Source organism: Python bivittatus, unplaced genomic scaffold (assembly GCF_059951505.1).
Source record: "Python bivittatus isolate LINGU-HERP-01145 unplaced genomic scaffold, Pbiv_v1 ctg000330_np1212, whole genome shotgun sequence".
In the NCBI taxonomy this organism is placed as follows: Eukaryota; Metazoa; Chordata; class Lepidosauria; order Squamata; family Pythonidae; genus Python; species Python bivittatus.
Window position 1 is genome coordinate 42,599,428 of NW_028277058.1, and position 13,273 is coordinate 42,612,700.

Sequence of the window (13,273 nt, forward strand, 5' to 3'; positions counted from 1 at the left end):
TTACTTCTGTTAGTCCTTATATAGTTGTTTGTTTTGCATTATGCTACCCCATCTTGAAGTGTTAAACAGGTAATTGTATTATGCAGGCTGTAATCCTACACACACTTTGTGCTGAGTACTCTTTTTCTCAGCCCAACTTACCACACAATTGTTTTAGTGAAGATAAAATGAATGGTCCCCATGAACACCATTTTGAATGTGAGAGGAAAAGTACACATATAGGAAGGAAGGAAGGAAGGAAGGAAGGAAGGAAGGAAGGAAGGAAGGAAGACATTTCACAGATTTTCATTTGGTCATTATATACTGTATGACTGAATGGTGACTTTGGCAGATTTGCAGTTAAAACCATAAGGATAATTTCCTGAAGCAAGGGACTCCTTTACCTGTATTTTCTCCTTTGAAACTGCATTTTTCCCCTCCAAGGGATTATCACCTTTATGTGGTGGGAAGGCACAGTAACATCAGTGACCCTGAGAGTGAGCATGGCATACTGGTAGAGTCAGCTTGCCAGTAAAACCCAAGGGGGAGGGAGCGAGGGCAGATGGGGCTCTGCAAGTATGAGAGAACCAACCCACCTAGGAGCAGGAACTCTAAAATCAACCCTGAAAGCTTTGTTGCTAAGAACATTGTATGGATACAGCTGAACATTTAGATGAAGCCCAATGTTAGGATTATTCTAGTTCCTGTGAGAAAGTATGTCACAGTTTCATGAGGAAGTGATGACATGGCCAGACCAAAGCAGCAAGGAAGTATGATGCCACAGCTACTAACAATCACAATATGTAGATGGAAAATATCCCAGTGGAGAATATATTGTAAAGCAAGAACCCTTGAAATTGTCAAAGTGGAAATGAAATGTAAGGAGTTGGATGTTTAAGGAGTAAACAAATTTGGGTGACCTGGAATTAACCACTAAATCAGAGTTACATGATATGCTATGTATCTTGGAAACCACAGTGAGTTGTTGCAGATTCAGTGGTATACAAATGGGAGAACTGTTTTGATCTAAGGTAGTCCAAAATCAGAAGGAATCTGGTAGCACCTTCTCAGGCTAAGAACTTTTATTAAAAGGCATACTATTTTGTAAAGTACATCTCACTTCTTCAGATCCGTGGAGTGGCTAACTGATGTAAGGTTTAAATTAGGACAAGGTGGGGGGAATAAAGGGAGAGGAAGACAGGCCCTGCCTCATCTTAGTTTAAATCTTACATCAGTTTAGTTGCTTCAGGAACATAAACCAGACTCTAGCTATATGGGCATCTCCAGATACAGAACATCAGAATCTCATTCTATATAATAGGAAATAGAGTACATGTGATTCAGTCATCCAGTTAGTCTAAGTGGAGGTTGCAGAACAGATCATGAATTATTGAGGTCAAATATATGGGTTAAGTTTAACAAATTAAAGAGAGAATTGAGCCAGCAAGACTTGACTTGGAGGACATTGAGTCAGAATATAAGATCAATATAATGAAGAGATTCAGTACATTCCAGTTACAGTATGTAAAAGAGAATCTGAAAAGCTATGAGAAGACATAAGTAACTCTGTGAAAACCAAATCTTTTCTAATGGTATATACAGCTCAAAAAGCTGGATACTGAGAAAATGAGAAAGAAGATAGATGGTTTCAAATTACAGGTAGTCCTTCCTTAACCACCATTCATTTAGCAACCATTCAGAGTTATGATGGTGCTAAAAAATGACTTATGCCTGATGCCCGAAGTTATGACCGTTACAGTGCTCCCATGGTCATGTGATCATGATCCTGGCGCTTGGCAATCAGTCACACTTATGACGGTTGCAGTGTCCCAGGGTCATGTGATTGCCATTTGCAACCTTCCCAGCCAGCTCCTGGCAAGCAAAATCAGTGGGGAACCACGTGATTCACTTAACTGCCACAAAAATGATTGTAAAATTGGGTTCTGTCATGTGATGATTCACTTAACAACCACATCACTTAGCAACCTAAATTCCAGTCCCAATTGTGGTTGTTAAGCAAGGACTGCCTGTATGCATTTGGATATGGTTAGTAATAGTAACATGGACTGCAAGATGAACCAACAAATTCTGGACAAATAAAGACTGGCTGTTCCCTTGAGGTGATGATGAGCAAGCATACATTCACATACTTTGGACACCTGATTTGAGTGAATGATAATCAAGAAAAGTGACTCTGCTTGGCAAGGTTGAGGGAAGTAGAAGAGGAAGACAATGGGTCTAGTTATGGACAGAATCATGTCCTTGAAACACTACAGATTATGGCCAAAGACTGGTTGAGATGTCAAACATTTGTTTATTTAGTCACCAGGGGTCAAATCTGACTTGAGGGCACCTAACTCATCTACTTTTACAGATATTTTCAACTGTTTTATTTCAAATTCTTGAGCATCAAAGTGCAGCGAGGGAATCAGTGAACTGCCCATGACAGAGATTCTGTGTGAACTGGATTGCTCAAGAATTAGTATGACATAGTTGCCTGGAAAACCCCAAGAGGTGACCTTACTCATGGCCTTCTCAAATTTGTTATCAGGCATACTAGAAGCTCTTCTTGATTGTATAACTGAAACCAAAGACAGTCTGTGATCCCATCCAGCAGTAGTTGCACATCATTGTCCCATCACTAATTTCATGAGTAACAACACTTCCAGTAAGATTTATCTAAATAAGTAAAATCTATACAGAAATGTTTTCTCCCTCTCTTCTTCCATTAAAACTTAGCGTCATCCACTGAAACTAAGCATGGAGAATTTTTTTTTTACTTTATTTTTATAAAATATGTAGTTAAACTGTCACAATTGCTGCCATCTGGTCATGACATTCATCAGTTTAGATGGCTTTAAAAAGGGATAAATTAATGGAACATTGATGGCTGGATACCACCTCCAGAACTGTAGACAATAGGCCAGCTACTGGAAATGAAAAATGCTGATTGCTCTCCTAACCAAGTTTGTGAGCTTCCTGGATGAATGTGGTTGGCCCCTTTGTGATACAGAGTGCTGAACGGGATAATTTCTTCGCCTGATCCAGCCTGGGTATTCTATTCCTTATTTTCATGCATTCATGCTCAAGTCAATTATCTACAAGCCTCCAAATACACCTGGAAATGAAGTTTAAATGTTAGTTGTGCACTGGTTCAAAAGGAAAACGTTGCCATAGTCCCACTTCATGCTGCTATGCTGCATTCTCCACCTCCTCACACATATAACCACACTGATGAATTATGTGATTACATTCCATTAATTTCCAATAACGGTTTCTATTTCCTAGTCAATTGCACTTGAAAATGATCACCTGTCTAACTAAGTTCTTGATGTTATGAAAAGTTTAATCCAAATCTTTATCCAAGTCAGTGGAGTAGGAGTAGAAAACCTGGTTTGGGTGTTTTTATAAACAATGTGTTTACCTTTAGCAGCAACTCACAAATAAAACTGATAGTACTGCAACTTTTAAACACATTGTCATCAGCTTGGCATAAAAGTCACAGCTGTCATAGAAATAATAAGAATGATAATTTTTAAAAAAGAAACCAGCATCAAGACATGTTGGTTTGTAGCATGCATCATATATTTTGTGATAGGGAGAGTCATTTCTCAATGGGATATAGTACCCCTCCAATCCTATCCTATCCTCCAATAGGATATAGTACCTGTCAGTGGGGTGACTCTCCCTGTCACAAAATATATGATGCATGCTACACATAATTAAATAACTCCCACCATCTTTTAGGATCAGTGGGTGGTAAAAAAAAAAAAGAGGCAGAGATGTGACCATCCATTTTTTAAGGGCACCTCAACTCAAACTGCCAAATGACTTTGTCCAGCAGTGCTTCATCTCAACATTAAGAAACAGAGGCAAAAAGGAATCCCTAATGGTAATACCATTGAAAATTGATTTGTCTCTAGTTACACTGCTTTGAATTCTCTTCCTCAAACAGGACTGGTGCCACTGGTGCCACACTACCTCCTGCTACATGACCCAGACTAAAGAGATACTCCCGAAAGAGACAATGGCTAAAAATTCAACGGCCACAAAGACGGTCAAATTCTCCCTTCCATTCCCTTGACATATATCATTGACCAAGACAATCAGAGAAGATTTGGTCCAGAAACCTTGACCAGAAGTCAGACTGGAATGAACTGAAAGAACTCTTGCCATTTAAGATTCCTGAAGTGGCCAGGACACAGAGCACTTCAACAACATATTTTAAAATAAAATAATAGAAATCGAAGAACATTTTTCAGAAGCTACATGGTTCTTCCCAAAGTGCTTCAGATACAGAAGGGTTTTGTGACTCAGCTATGAATTTGGAAGCATTCACTGTAAAAATCAGGAACTTTGGAGATCTGTGCTTCTTATACCTGTTTTCGAATTCTGTGATACCATGAAGCATCAGATCAATGCTTTACATTAGGCAATCTAGCAACAAAGAAATAAAACCCTAAAGCTTTAGTTCTGAGCCTGTTTTCTGCCATAGTGGTGTGCTGAATTTCAAAATTCTCATGATAGATACAAAAAAAATTTATAGACTGGACTTTCTTTGGGGGAATCTCAAGTAAAAAGCAAGAACACCCATAACAATCTGTGTCCTGCAACCACATTTCCACACAATAATGCTGATATCTATCTATCTATCTATCTATCTATCTATCTATCTATCTATCTATCTATCTATCTATCTCATCTATGTATCTCTGCATCTGTAGTACATTTTTAAATCTCATGCATGCATGTGAAAGAAGTATTTGATTTCAAATACTATTGGAGGGATCTATGTCCATCTATCAAATGAATGCACATGTATCTTTCCTCATATTCAGGCATTCCTGCCATGTTGGCCTAGTGAATCACTAAATTAATGGTTTTCCTATAAGGAAATCTACGTTTATGGATTTGTTCTTTGATTGTCACTTTGAAATAATCCTCTGCACAAATCCAAAGGATACAGGTCATGACCTGTATCCATGTTTTTCCACCAGTGTGGTGCCATGGAACATAGGATCCATTATTTTTTATTATTTACTCAATGATTCTAGATTTGACAGTGGCTCTTTTTTATTTCTCTGAAGTGTTAGAGGGGCAAAATACATTCACATTTTGAAATATGGATGCATACAAACTACGCATATTTTGGAGACTGAACTATTGGTTATTGATTTCATCTATGACAATAGATGTGAATAAAAATCATGGCCTTCTGTAAAGTTACATGTCTGAGATGCAAGTTTGTTGTACAATGGTAGCACAATGAATCACTGAATCATTGGTCTTCCCAGTACAGTTTTTGAGTACAATTTTTTGAGTACAGTACAATTTTTTACAATTTGAGTTTTTGAAAGTATTTGGGAGACAGATGGTTTCTATGATTTGTAAGAATTTGTGCCTCAGATCCACGATATAGCTCTGATTTGATGAAAATTTCAGATAAATTATGACAAATCTTAAGAATATACACCTCAGAATCTTCTTCCCATAGGGTCCAAAAATAGTCAGATCAGCTGAGATTAAAAAGAAATCCATTCTACTTTGCAGCACATTTGAATAAAAATAATTAAAGTTCTGATTTTGTTCTCTCTGCCCACTGAGAAAAAATGGTATTTATGGCTTAATGGTGTTTCAGGCAGATTTCATGTAAAAATCTAGAGCATCCATGAAGATCTATAGCCTAAATCCAAGGCTTTGGGGAGCGAAGGTTGCATTATAGCAATGACAAAAATAATCAGAAGTATGATTCTGATGGCCAATTCTGGGCAGAAGGCTGTGCGCTATGTTTTGAACATGGTTTCTGGTAAATCTCATATAAAAAGCACAAGAATCCATGGTTCTGAGCCACATTTTGAAACTGTTAATGCCAGAATTTATCAGAATCATTATGGCTCATTCTCTGCAGAAAGTTGTCATCTGGACTTTGACAGTGGCTTCATCTAGATGTCGCTAGAAATTGTGAGCTGCAGTGAGGATCAGTGGCTCAATTCCATGTTTTCCCACCGTGGTAGTGCCAAAAATCTTAGGATAGATGATCATGATGGCAGACTGACTGTTGTGCAGATGAATGTGATCTGTGATTTGATAGTGTTTTCATATGTACCTTATGTAAAGACCTATAAAATCAGTGAGATCCAAGGATTCATGTCCCAATCCACATTTTGCCCCATGGTGGCACCAAAAATAATTGGATCTGTTCTGCTTAAAGCTATGATTGTGGCTCGGATCCCATGTAAAATCATAATAATCTCTGAGGATCCAACAGCTCAGATTCGTGTTTTCATGACCTTTTGTGCTATGGCATTATAAAAACCTGTCAGATCCAAAATAGTTATGGTGCATTCTGTATAGTTGAAAGGGATCTGTGATAAGGCAATAGGTTCATGTGGGTCTCATGTAAAATTATGTAAATCCATAATTTAGATCCACATTTTGCACCACACTAGGGTGAGAAGTGGTTGGATCCATGATTTTGTTGCCTCACTCCATGCAAACAGCTGTGATCTATGATCCGAGTATGGTTTCCTGTGGATTCTTTATAAAAATCATGCAATTCAAGAAGATCCAAGTCTGAGTTCCACATGTTTGTATTACCACTGCACCAATAATTACCACATGATGTGGTGATACATGTGCTCTGGGATTTGAGGGTGGTTTCCTAGGGATATCCTATACAGATCATGCAAATGCATTGGAATTTTTAACTGCACATGAACATAAGATGTGATTTGTGATTTGTCAGTACTTTCCAAGGGATCCCATGTAAGAATTACATGTTGAATTCCATGACACCAACTTTTATCCAGACCTTTTGTTTCATCCTAAATTTGAGCAACTAGCCGATGAGTGCTTGGTAACCAGGGTTAAGTTATAAATCAGAGTAAAACAAAAACAGAGAAGAGTGCTAGAACCAGAGACAAGCACTGGTCTGAGCAAGAAAATGCAGACGAAGGAGGTCGCTTGAATGAGTGGGGAAAGCGTTAAGTTACTCCCTAATTTACTAGTTGGGAAGTTACTTCTGAGAGCGATTGCGATGGAGCTTTATTCCAATGCCGCGCTCGCGATGCAATTCTCTCAAGCCACGGGAAGGCGGGCTGCTCCTTCCCGCTTGTTCTACCCACCCAAACAAGAAGGTGCGATCCTGCCCGGTCTTCGCTCCCCGTGTGAGCCGCAACCCCAGGAAAGAAAGTAAGAGCAGCCTACGAGGAGCCTCCGCCTCCGTTCTTCCCATCCTCTCGCATCGCCGCCGCAGCAGCTGAGAATTCCTCCTCCGCGCACACGACTAGCAGGGTGAAGCCGCCGCCGCCGCCGCGAAGATCCCGAGACTCGTCTTCGGCGGCGGCGGCGGCGGCGGCGGCGGGCAACGCCACCGCCGGCCACCGCCGCCCTCCTTCTCCCGGGACTTGACCGCAGTGAGAGGACCCCTTTCGAAGGACCGTCCCGATCGCAGCTTTCTCCCCGCCGCCTCTTCGCCTCTCCCTCCCGCTACCCGCTGGCTCCGTTCCACCCAGCCGTTTCCTCCCCGGTGCCCTCCACCTGCCTGGGCCGAGGGCGCTGGGGCTAGCAGCCCCGCGCATCCGCGCCCATCCCCTGAAGTTCCTTCTCCCCGCCACCGGCCACCCAGCCCCGCTAGCAGGAGGAGGAGGAGGAGGAGGAGGCGGCAGGGGACACAGGCGTGCCGCTCCGCAGCGATCTTGACTTCGCCCGGTGCCTCCCCGCCCCGACACCTCCACCTCCGGTCCAACCCAAAGGTCCCCAGAGAAGCCGACAGACCAGCAGCCGTCCTTACCTGGATGCAACATACTTTGGAAATAGAAGATGACGAGGGCGAAGGATCCCAAGCAAGTGACCAAAACCATCCGACAAATCCGATTGATCCTCATCACTTCCAGCAGCGCCGGCTTCATGGCTTTGTCCCGGCGAGAATAGGTAGGTGGCGGGGAGGAGGGCGGGAGGAGGCGACCCTCGCCCCGCGGGCTCTTTCCCAAGAGTTGCGTGACGGAGGAGCCGGAGCGCAGGAGCGCAGGGGCAGCGAGCGCCTGGGCGACCGGCCGGCTATTCGGGGAGCGGGCTGGCGCGATGCTGGCGGCGGCGAGCGCTGCTTCCTCCTTCCGCGGCTGCTTTGGAGGATGTCTTGGGCAGCGGCTCGCGAGCGCTGCTTCATTTGGCTGGGAGCTAGTCCTAGCTTGGGGGCTACCACTTGACTTACGATGGAGGGGGAGGCCGCAGAGAAGTCTGTGTAACCCGCGGAAGGCCAGCAGAACCTCCGAGAAGGTCGCCTTGGAACACCATTCGACTCACCCTGCTGGTGAATATGGTCGCGTCCGACTGCTTCCCCAGCCGTCTCGCCGCTTTCTTCGCGGTCCTAAAGTGTCCCGAGTCGACTCGGATGGATGCAGTGCGCAGGCTGAGATGGGTTCATGGTCTCCGATGGCGAGGAGGATCTCCTTCCTATCCCGTCTGGCCAGGTGAAGCGATCTTTGTCTGGGGTTTCCATGCCCGCCTTTCCAAGGTACTGGGGGCTTTTGCTGCTTGGACCCTCCCCCTGATGATGAATTCCGGAGGATTGAAAATCTTGCTCATTTTTCCTAGTATTTTGGCTGGTAGTAATGTAAATACGGTGACCATATTTTCTTGAAAAAAAAAAATAAAGGACAAGCCTGAAAAGGCTTGAAAGCTGAAAGAGGTTCATAAGGATAAAAAAATTAATTGTTTATGTTTATAACTTTGCTTTACAAAGGAAAATTCAAGAGCAAAATCAAGAAAAACTTTACAAAAACACATTCTAATATAATTATCTAAAATCAAACAATATATATATATATATATATTAAAAAGACCATTCAATTGCCATATTCTTCACACGAATGTAAAAGACTGTGCGTTACGTCATACCATTTGGGCGGTAAAAGTTAAATGTCCAACATAAAGGACAAAAGTGAGTTTTTGAAACATACATAAATCTAAAGCACAACTTTCTGAAATAAAGAACTGTCCTTTATAATAAAGGACACATAGTTACTGTAAATATAGCTATTAGCCAACTGTGGATTTTCTTTTCTGTTTCATGGTCCAGTACAGCTATTTATGTATGTATGAATTTTAAATTGAAGGAGGGGTCTATTCAGAGGATAAAATGTGGATGTGGAGAATAGCATATAGCACCTTTGAGATTCTTGGAACAATGGCGAGTTATATAGTACTGTTACAGAAAATAAAAGAAAATGCTTATCTAAAATGCATTTTAAGACACTCTGGGGAGCTAGAGTGGCCAAACTATGATCACACGTAGAAAAAAAGAAAAAATGATTATCTTGTATTTAACTAATTTCAATCTTTGTTTTAAAATTTTTGTTCTGGATGTTGTAAACTGCCTTGAATGCTTACATAGGTGGGATGGCAGGGTTTAAATAAATAAATAAACATTACCCAATGTCCTTTGTGCAGTCTTGGAAGCTAGACATTATTTCATTAGAAATAAACATGATATCCCCCAAAATGGTATTGGTATAAAAGCTACTTAACAGAAAATATCAATGGGGGAAGGAGGAAAAGAAGGATGAGTTCAGCACAGGACGTCTGAATTTCTACAGAGCAATTTCTGATTTTGAGATAGGAAATACATGAAAGCTGTATGCTAAGACCTAAAATAGATTTAACACTTTTTTTTAAAGAAACCCATAGCCTCCAATTTAAATCCCCAAACTAAACAAGAATCTGGAAAATCTGGATACTACCTCTATGAGAGATACAACTCCATCACCTTTGCATTATCAATTCCCCAGTACAGCCCTTATGCCTGTAAAAGAATCAGTAACCTGTTTCTCTCCAAACCCCAGAAGATTAAGAGGCTGTGAAACTGCAGTTCTCCATGCAAAAGAGCTCATAGTGACAGGCTACCTTGTCGTCTACAGATCCTGTCTAGATATCTTCAGATCACTGATTAATTCTTTCTTTGTTACTGGATGACATGCCTAAAAAAAAATCCTTTAAAGGCTCATCTTCTGTCAACAACATACTTTGAAAATTTATTCCAAAGACACAAGACACAACATGTTTATAGCCAGACAGGAACGAACACAGAATAATCACAACTTCTTGATGCTATATCATGATGGATACTTGAAAAAAAAAAACACAGGCAACTTGGTTTTTTGATACCCTAAAATCCTTAGAGAGCTTTTGATGCTACACACTCCAACCTGTGAAAGTAACTGATGCAATGTACTGAATAGACTATATGCATCCTTTTGCAATGTGCAATACTGCTTTCAGCTGTAAAACAACCTCTGCTGCAAAGATTATGAAGTACAAAGGAAAGTAGGAGAATTTCTCCGTAACGCTCATTTCAATAGCACTCATTTATGACTAGCTTGATATGAAAAGCATATTAAGATATCAGATCTACATGACTCAGGAGTGTCCAAACAAATCAAAACAGACACGCATGTATTCATACACATACAGTACAAGGGCCCAGAATGATGATGATCTTCTTTCTTCTCCTTCTTCTCCTCCTCCTATTTCTCTTTTTTCTAATCACATAGGACTCTTTTGCCCCCTTTCCCCAGTGCTATTTGCCAGTCCAAGACACTTTTTACAGTTTGATGTGGTTAGAACAAAACAAGTTGAAATATGGTTTCCTTTTTACTACTGTTTCAACTCTGCCAGCTCTAACTTGCTTGCAATTAATTGAGTTTGCTTTAATAGCAGGGTACCCTATGGACAAATTCTTTCTTCAAGCCAGGAGGCTGTTCCAGTAGAAAGGCATGTTCACTGTTGTCCCCACAATTTCCTGTATTTTACTTGCCAAAAGTTACCATTCCCATCCCCTGGTATGACATAACCGTAGTCCCCTGTCCTGTATTCCTTTATCTCCTACTAATATCAAATTGATAAGGGTACAATCTGAGGCTACCGAGCATTAGGAGGCTCTCAAAAGTCATGAAATGAAATTAATTTCATTTCATTATTATTCAGTTTAAGATGAAATCAGAATTAGTTTTGCCCTAGCCCTGCCTGGTTTTTAGAGCATGTGGTTTTCCAAAGGCCAAGTGTGCTCTCAGCCTAGAGGTACAGACCTCTGACCTAATGATACAAAATGTGTGGCATGCTATAACCAGCAAGTTCCTTGTCAGTGAAATAGCTGTTCCCAATGTGAGATGGGGTCAGAGGTTCTTAAGAAGATGAAATATGGGTGATGGAAATGTTTGTAATTCTCCTTAGGATCTCACGTGTGCATTATCCACTTCTCAAGTTCACTTTTCTTTTCTGAATCCAGCTGTTTTCCTTTTAGCCATTTGTCTTTTTTAATTCTGTGGCTTTTGTGTGTTTTGCTCAAAAAAGTAAAACAAACAAACAAACAAAAAATCCCACCAAATATTTCTAAAGTCTGATTAAGTCAAGCAGAGGGGCTACCCTGCCACTCCAGAGCTACACATTTCCCTGACTCCTTTTTGCAGCCTTCAGTCAGCCAGATATTTAGACTGGATTTGGCATTTTTATCCACCTATTGAGTCCTTTCCAAGGCCTGGGATAGGCAGATGTTGTTTGATGGTGTGAAAGGTATTGTCGCAAGATATAAGCTGTTCCAAGTAAAGCTACCTTTTGCAATTGACTGATGGTGATTTTGTCAATGCTGATGGTGTTCAAGTAATGCTCCAGATGTTTTGGGACTGCACCTATGGCACCTATAACTACTACTACTACTACTACTTCTTCTTCTTCTTCTTCTTCTTCTTCTTCTTCTTCTTCTTATTCTTATTCTTATTCTTATTCTTATTCTTATTATTATTATTATTATTATTATTATTATTATTATTATTATTTTACCTGACTCCCAGTGAGGTTTCACTTCACTCTGAAATTCAGCAATGCTGTTATTGAAAACCATTGAATTAAATGTTTTCTAGCCATCTAACTCATGCACTCTTAAATCACCCATTCTAAGTAGTGTTTCTGATGTCATAAAAGGACAAGAAATTGTTTATTATCAATTATTTATCACTGGGTGGGTTGAATTTTTACTTACAGGGAACAGGAGAGATGCTCTTGGAATCTTCTGCCTCAGGTGCCCAAAGAATTAGGCTCATCTTGATTACTGGGTGTCTTGATCCCATAAGGCACCATAGAGGGCCTAGTGGTGCTGGCAGTGTTCCTTGATCCTGCTATTTCCTACCCCGTCACCACTACTTCTACTTTCTCTTGTTCTCCTTAGTGGTCAGCAGGGCTTCCACAACCTGGTATGCAAATTCTAGGCCACGTGTGGGGTGACCAATTGCAAACTGAAAAACAGAGAGAGCGAGAGATACAGTATCGACAACACAGGTTTACTGACTTCACACATGCATATTTGGCCATGGAACCTAAACCTGTGTCCCAGTTGGCCCTTGCATCATTATCTTTAATGCATTTTCAATATTTAAAACATGTTTTGTTGAGGGGGGCACTAAGTGGAATTCTGGATAAGGGTGCCTTGTATGCCAGCAACGACCCTGGTGGTCGGTGTGTATTGTGGCACAGGGACTGGATATTTGTAGGACCACTGTCTCCACTGATCTCTGCCCATCTACAAGATCAGACAGTTGGCATGCTCCAGGTCCCATCAATTAAACAGTGTCATCTTATGGGACCCAGGAGGCATGCCTACTCTATAGCAGTATTGCCCTGTGGAACAGCCTCCTCCCTCACATTGGGTTGGCCTCAACCCTGCTGGCTTTTAGGAATGTTAGTGTGCTAGGCATAATGTGTTTTATTGCTTTTTACCACTTCCTGTGATGTTTTTAACCCCAGTGTTGGTTGGCAAGTGGGTGGCTATGAGCATCCATGTAAATTGAATGAATGAATGAATGAATGAATGAACGAATATACTGCTTTGGCTAGCAGTAAGTGTTACATAAGCCCACACAGCTTTCAAATAAAAGAATCTTCAAATACAGCTAGCAAGCAGCTGAATCAATCAGGTGGATCCAAGCAGAACAATTGGCAGAAGGAGGGTATTCTGACTTTGGGAGAATATAGATCTGAAATCTGGAATCTCTCTATTCCAACAACATTATCATTTATTGTGGTTTGTAAGTATTTATTATAGTCCAAAATAAGTTTATTTTCTATAGCAAGTCCATGCTGAAGATATTCAGTTTATAAATACAGTAGAAATGCAAATAAAGATCTTGTGAATTTGAAACAGAAGCTGGTTGCAGAAAGAAAACTGAGATGATGAAGTGATGGGTACATTTTAAGAAATATATAGAATAATGAGGAAAAGGAGATTGTGACTTACCTGGAGCAG

General features: G+C 40.9%; 1 protein-coding gene across 2 annotated transcripts in view; it reads right to left on the reverse strand.

Moving 5' to 3' along the window:
- Positions 1-8,100, reverse strand: part of CHST11 (carbohydrate sulfotransferase 11) — a 181,421-nt gene extending 173,321 nt beyond the window's left edge. The window contains exon 1 of one of the 2 annotated variants that reach the window (XM_025164176.2): positions 7,787-8,100. In XM_025164176.2, coding sequence (XP_025019944.1) covers positions 7,787-7,889 — 103 coding nt within the window. In that variant the 5' untranslated portion in view covers positions 7,890-8,100. Of the gene's footprint in view, positions 1-7,771 lie in introns of both variants that reach the window. The other variant, XM_025164175.2, reaches the window with a different exon arrangement.
- Between the last annotated feature and the right edge of the window lie 5,173 nt (positions 8,101-13,273).